Raw genomic sequence first — 7,620 nt, forward strand, 5'->3', positions numbered from 1 at the left:
TTTAAAATAGTAAAGTAAAATTGAAGAAAATCATTTCAAAAAGTTATTAAATAAAATTAATCTTTCATTTTCCACATCCCTAACCAGATTTCGTTGTTTTTTAAGTGCAGTTTTGTCCCATATAAGAAAAAAGAAGAAGTGATTTTCTTCTTACGAAATTGGTGAAGTAAATCTTCAAAGCAGATTATAACCTTAATCCCTGATTTGAATATAGCTGACAAATTCTCTCTTAAAATTGATTTGCTTATTGCTTCATTTATAGTTCATTTACATCACATACGTGGAAAGTTCTTTCTTGTGGATTTTGTAGCATCATATCCCTGCAAATAAGTTTGACTAGATTAAACTTTTAAGTGTGTTTGGTCTATTTTATATCTTTTTTTTCTTTTTAAAGTTTCGGAAATGTATTGAATTGGAATTCCAAAACATTTTAGAGGATTTTTTTAATAAAAAAAAGTTATGTGGTATTTGATTAAGATTAAAAAATCTTACGAAATTTAATAAGAAAGTCTTATATAATTTTTTTTTCTAGAGTGCAATAAAATTTGATAGTATCTATTGAGATTTTAAAGACTATTTTTTTATGTAGTACATTTCAATGAATTATTTTGTTAATTGAATTTTGCGTGATTTCTTTTTTATGTATAAATATTATTCTCACAAAATAATATTACACAAATATATGAAAATTTTCTATTCTTATTTTGACTTTTTTTAAGCTTAACTGTAATAACATAAATCCTCTCGATTTCAAATATATGCAAATAGGTAGTTATTTTCCAAATTTGTATATGTTATTTTCTACAAATCAATTACCGAATTATTGCTAATATTATATATTATAGTTGAACAAATGAAATATTTCCTTTTTTCTTTTACATGAGATGTTTGTAAGCACATAAAACCCTTTTTTTTCTACAGTATTTTTCTAAAAGGTTTCTCTAGTTTCTTTTTCACTTTTCATTTGTTTGACAATAAAAAATTATTAGTGAAGTTAGAATAGAGAACTCTACACATCTGACCAATCATAATTGAAAATAGAATAATTAAAACATTTTGTGAAGAGTTACACATTATATGAATAGTATGAGTTGTTTTATATGCATATTTGAAAATCATAATCATCTCAAAAACCTTATATCAACGCTGACATTGAACCAACGAATTGAACTATAAAGATAAGAAGACATTCTGAATATATTGTCTATAAAGGATCAAGAAGCATACGATACGATGAAAAAGGTTAAACACCACACAAAAATGTCTTCATATGGGATAAACCTATTTTGAGATTAAATTCTCCATATTTGAGACTTATGCCTAAGTATTCAGCTTCGCGTTAAAGAATTGATGACAAGACAAATTTGATTATGAGTTTATTAAGATAATTTTTTATAAATACTTTTAAAAGAGAAAAATTAAAGAAATCAGTTTATTCACGAGTTAGCTTTTATTTTTATTAATTACAAATTATGTGCTAGTTTTAATTTGTAGAAATTTTTTGGAGAGTTTAATTTTATAAGTTAAAACAAGTTTAAATAAAATAAACAAACCCGAGAATTGCGAATAAGATTAAGCTCTACACAAAAATGTTTTGATTAAAATTAAAATATGCTTGATTTCACATTGAATTTTTCTTATTTAAATTAAAATTCGATCTAAAATAATCTGAAATATTTACTCACCTGTTTGGTTTGATATTGAAGAATTAACTATGAATTATATAAATTCTCAAATTTTAATAATAATGATAAATTTTAAATAGGTAAAAGATCAAAGGTTCATAAATAAATTATAGACATTATTTTTTTATTTCTTTTTTTTATTTTATTTTCGTTTAACTCTCTTTAGATTAAAAGAAAATACAATATTATTAGTTAAAATATTATAATCCATAAAAAATGACAAAGAAAACATTTAGTTTAATCTATCAGATTTTTTATTTAGATACGTAATTCATTCTTTGTTAAGATTCAATTTTTCTTTTGTCTTACATTTGAGTTATTATTATGGAGATATATTGTCCATATGTCTATACTTTCAGTTACCACAGCACAGGCTTTGATAATAGTAAGGAGACTTAAATTCAATCCATTTAATAGAATATTAATTAGATGTGTAGAGAACATGGTGGTGGCGCTAGCATATATTCAAAATAAATTATTTACCTATTGAGAAACTTAGAATATTGATAATGGAAGAGATAATTGGAAGAAAAAAACGGTATTTAGTAATTGATTGTAGTTTATATTATTTAAATATTACATGATAAACATGTCGTGCGGACATTCAAACACATTTATTTTGCTTTTTGAGTCTTTTTGTATTGCTATGTACACTAAGCAGTTCCCTCGTAAAAAGGGTGTTGCAGTTGCAGAACAAAGGCTACACAATGTAAACTCATATACTAGAGAATCTAATAAGCAAGGTTGTCGTGACCAGTGTCAGGAACATCGTCTACTACTCGAATAGGAATGATTGGTATTGAATCCCACCATTCCCTCAACCTTCTATTCCCTGTTTCAGAGGATTTTCCTAATGTCATGGTGAAGCTTTGGATAATCAGACCCATAAGGAAGAATTTGAATGGAATCACTGCCAATAACATCGCCAACACACCCATAGCCACCATCACTAAATTTGCATGCTGCAAAAGGAACAAGGATATTTATGTAGTAAACAAAAACAACCTTAAATTTTAACATCACATTATAGGATGGAAGGAGCAAAATCCACTGTGAATTATGATACAAAAATGAGGCAAACATGTTTGAATTATGTATTGGTCTTAATATATTGTGAAGTGTAAGGAGAAAGTACCTTATCAGCCTTTGAAATAAGTATCGACCATATCTTTAGCATTGCTATGTTTGCTATCTGCATCATCTCATGAACAGTGTACAATCCTTGCTGGGCTGAGACAATGCTCTCCATTGTAGACTGATCAGAAGACATATTAGATCTACTGACTACTATCTCCGTGCGTTTCTCATAAATCTTGTTTCGTCTTGCCTCAAGCATCTTTCTTATTGCCCAAATCAATAGAACTGCAAATGCCTTGCCAACCCATTCCCTGCCATTATGCAGTCGATGTTACAGTTTTTTATTCTAGCAATACCCACTTACGGTAATGAAAACCATTTATGCGTCTAACACAATTTGATTGGTATACATATAACGAAAATAAATAAGTTTAGAAAAAACAAACTTACATATAGGTGATAACAAGGGATGCAGCAAGAACAGCAAGAGTTAATAATGGCCTTTCCCATGAGAAGATTTGTCGACACCAAGGGACCACAATTTTGAGTGGCTTCAATAGTTCCTTTACAATGAAATCAGCAAGTTAAGTCTAAACAACAAACTTGTGAAGCTTTCTTTCCATTCCAGCACCATCCTGAAATCTCATTCTCAAATGAAGAGTTGATTACAAAAAATAAAGCAATCTTTTACCATACCATAGCCTACAACATTACAATGTTGACAATGAACTTCACATTTCTCATAGCATAAAGAAATTTATGGAAAGACATCATATAATTTCACAGAGTTCAGCAAATTGATGATACTTATGAGCTTTGTTTAGGCTAAACTTCACCCTTACCGTTATAACCAAAACACTGTCAATAACTCCTTCCTCCTTTAATTCTTCGGTGGTAGCTTTAGCAATGAGAATTTCCCTTTCTTCCTCCCTAGCTTGTTGGATAGCAGTCTCCAATGAGGGTTCTCCGTCAACTTCGTAAACACTTTCATCTGCATGAGTTGCCTCATCTGTTATTACATCAGAAACTATTGTCTTAGAAATGTTCATACTGCTTAGGATAGAACTTGCACTACTAGATTGGCTATAGTTGTTTTTCTTGAGGCTATCTGCGAGCTCTTCCAGCACAAAATCTCCTTTTGGTATCTCATTATATAGGGAAAATATTAAGAATTTTGTTGGGACAGGAGGTGATATTCTTAGCATTTCTCTTGCTGCATGCAGCCTTATGATTCCCAACATTGTCCTTGCATGCATCTCCCACGTCTGTACTGGGTTTTTTATCTGGTACTTCGATAAAAAGCTGTGGAGAAACATTATTTCCCTTACTAGAGCAAGCCAATGATCACGTCTTGTAGAACTTGTAAGCTCTGGAAACTCCAGTACAACTGTCTCTGATCTAGAAATTTGAAAAGAAGAAACTATTCACGTTAATGACATAAGTTAAGATTATATATATGTATATAATAATCATATTACATTAAGGTGGTACTAACAAACTTAAGCAGAACAACGTTATGGGTAGTGTTCTTACAAATCAGCTGATTCATAGACTATGGCTTTGTCATAAAGTTGAGCACCCCAGGGACCTGTGGCACCAGAATTAACACTCTGCTGAACATTCTTGAAGAGTTCTATCTTGAGAGCATCTTCATATTTGATTACTCCAGAAGCCTCAAAGTAAAGACAGTAATTGGTCAGGGTAAGCCTACCTGGCAATTAAAACCAAAGCAACATTTACATTTTTTACGAATGTTTTTGACAAATTCTAAAACATTGTTGAATTGATGATTCGATAGACCAAGCTGCTGACCAGGCCAACTTGTTGTTCCAATGTGGCGAACTACTCTCTGACTCACCACTGTTCCATCTACATGTAATATATATTCATCCTCAGCCAGTTCCACCCCATTTGGTTTTGCCTGTTTCTTCAAACGCCGTATGCACCTATGAAATCATGAATTACAAAAAGTAAATGATACTAAGAAGCTTAATTAACTTTCTTATATGTTCATCTATCAAATAATCTAATATAGGCATCAACAATTCATCAGATGAGTGCATTACTTGTCCATTTCTTTCAAGAACTTGTCGTATGCTGGAAAATGCAGCCTGTAGCCTGTCGATGCTGTTAGAGTTTCAAAAGTGAACCTTCCACTTGCTACATCTGCAACTAATGGTACTAATGATCCTAACCACACAAATGCATCTTCTCCAACATTGGGTTCATCATTAACCTGGCAACAACATGGTTTATGAATTATGATACTAAAACAGAATTAACAAAGGGTGAAACTATCTAAACACCTAAAACCATAAATATTTTGTTTACTTCCATCAAACTGGCTTGGTTCAAATGCAAGAAACATTATACATCCTTTTTCATGTACATTATTCGTAGACAAATTTCAGTTTCATGCATTCAGACTGCGTAAGGCTTGAATTCAAACTGATTCTTGAAACAAAGGAGGGGTGGGGTTGGAGCTTATAAACCATCATCTCTATTCTTCATTATAATAAGTACATGGAGAAAGGATTCTCTTACAAGGAGGGGCATGATGTCTGAATAGAAGAGAGGGATATCATCCTGTTCTTCAGTGGTTTTCTTAGTTATCTTCTTTTCTTCTTTCTCCTTGGCTGTAGGCTCCTGCAAACCTCAAAAGCTTCATCGGATTGAATAACATGAGTAGAAACAATAACAAAATCCCTTTAGATGAAAATTTGTTTCATATTAAAGGTGATAACACTGAAGTTCAGATCAAACAGGACCAGATCCTAGGCCAATGTTCAATGACCTATAATTTGAAGACATGAAATCTTGAAGAGAGCCCATTTGAGTAAGTAAATGTAATCTCATATGCCTTATACATGCCTTATACCAAGAGAATTTGGTAAGTAGCAATAGATTCTGGAACTGATACCCAGTTCATAAAAAAACTGAAGCATGAAACCACCGCAGTCAACCACTGCAGGATGATATGGGTCCCAAACATATTTATCAAACGTCTAATTTTTTTCCATTTTAATAGCTTGTTAACTCTGCATGTACATTATAACAAAACACAGTAAAAAGAACCATTATTTGTTTGTATTATGATGTTAGTTTTTTCCAAAAAATTAAAGTTTATCAGAGAGAAATAAATCTGCACACCGGAAGCTCTTCATCGAAGTAACTAGGTCTCTCCCAGGCAAGCATCATGTCATATGTCAACCTGCTAAATGAGCCATCATATAGGTTTTCCTGTATGTTGTGGCACATTTCATTCACAGCCTTCCCACTGCAAAATTCAATCAAGTTTTTGCAGTAGTCTCCCATTTCAGGCTTCCATCCTCCTTCAAAATCTTCCACCAAACTCTCTACCGAAGTATCCAATTTCCTGAGTACCAAAAAGGCAAAGTTAATTTAGTAGTTAGCGTTTCATGATGATCTTTTCTTGATAACCATGGCATTGATACACAGCAATGGTTGACAGAACTTGTCTGTGTGACTGCACTCAGTACAAAACATCCAACATGATTCATTTCATAACACAATGATCATCGTTGTGAAATCAATAATTTACACTGTTACAGATCTATCTGTACTCTGTGTGAAAAAATATGGACAGGTTTATAAGTAGTATGATAAAAATGGTAGTAACCAATGTTGATGACATTTCATGATAACCACAAAATTAGAACATGGAGAAAGTAAGAGAACACATGATACTAACAACCTCGTATAAGATTATTACTATGATTAGCAAATGGTATGTAAGAGGGTGTAAGAGTAGAGAGGGATTACTGTGCACATCTACGGATGAGATCCTCCGCAATGGAAGACACATACTTGAGTTTCATCGCCATAACCTACGACACGGTTTTTCCCTCTAACGTGTCTGAGTGAGTAAAATAAAATGAACGCAAAGAGACACAAAAAAATTGAAAGATTTCATCTGATAGTAATAGAAAAGAGGATGAGACGTGGACAGGGTCATTAGTTGCCACGTTGTATTGACCATGCAACACTTGGTTCTTGCGGTGCGTCATTATCCATCTTCGTTCTCATGTGTAACGGTGCTACCGAACAGAATCAAAGATAATAATAGAGATAGAGAAAGCTTTTCATGAATTCATATATCTAGATGGAAAAACAAAATTAAAATTGGTTTCACAACAAAACATGAATGATGCAACTTATAATAGGGTGGTCAGTTATGTGTTAAGGTGTAGATTATTGAAATATTTTCTTCAAAGAACATGCATGAAATTTGTTTATGCTATGATTTTGTTTATACATGACAAATTTTATATAGGAACAAGTTTATTTTATTTTTTCGCAAAAAAATATAGTAAAGCAACACATTAAGACATGTCGGGAACTACCGATGGAGATTCATTTGGACGATTTAGTTTATCAGATAAAATGGTTGGTTTAACGAATGAAAAAGTTAACGAAATAATTAAAAAAAATTATTTAAACAATAATTGACATTATTTCATAACTTCCATGATTGTTAAATGATAACAAAATATAATATATATCTATACCTAATGATTTTTTTTCGCATTTTTCAAATTTAACCATTTTTTCATTTAATTATTTTTTATATAACCATTTTATGAAAATAAATAAATAAAAATCATTACAAAATAAATAAAATTTATATACAATTAAATTCTAAAAATTATTTATGTTTATTTTTATAATTCTAATTTTACTATTTTTTATTATAAAAAGATAAATACACATGCATTAAAAACATATGTTTTAACTGATATAAGTAACTGTTTTTAATTATCAAAATGTAACAAATAAAATAAAAATATATTTTATGACGGTTTTAAACTGATATAATGTTTTCCAAAGAAATCAACAG

General features: G+C 31.0%; 1 protein-coding gene across 2 annotated transcripts; it reads right to left on the reverse strand.

Moving 5' to 3' along the window:
• Nucleotides 1-2,226: 2,226 nt before the first annotated feature.
• Nucleotides 2,227-6,683, reverse strand: LOC108326960 (uncharacterized). Of its 2 annotated transcripts, XM_052873009.1 has the most exons (11): nucleotides 6,546-6,676; nucleotides 5,913-6,138; nucleotides 5,307-5,408; nucleotides 4,829-4,998; nucleotides 4,575-4,708; nucleotides 4,296-4,473; nucleotides 3,838-4,160; nucleotides 3,605-3,753; nucleotides 3,213-3,325; nucleotides 2,821-3,073; nucleotides 2,227-2,647 (listed from the first exon to the last, which is right to left on the reverse strand). In XM_052873009.1, the coding sequence occupies exons 1-11, from the start codon at nucleotides 6,605-6,607 to the stop codon at nucleotides 2,417-2,419; spliced, it is 1,941 nt and encodes a 646-aa protein (XP_052728969.1). In that variant the 5' UTR covers nucleotides 6,608-6,676; the 3' UTR covers nucleotides 2,227-2,416. The 2 variants fall into 2 exon arrangements, with proteins under 2 accessions (XP_052728969.1, XP_017416086.1); XM_017560597.2 differs by having other exon boundaries at nucleotides 3,605-4,160; nucleotides 6,546-6,683.
• Between the last annotated feature and the right edge of the window lie 937 nt (nucleotides 6,684-7,620).

The sequence above is a fragment of the Vigna angularis genome, chromosome 2 (genome assembly GCF_016808095.1).
Source record: "Vigna angularis cultivar LongXiaoDou No.4 chromosome 2, ASM1680809v1, whole genome shotgun sequence".
Lineage (NCBI taxonomy): Eukaryota > Viridiplantae > Streptophyta > Magnoliopsida > Fabales > Fabaceae > Vigna > Vigna angularis.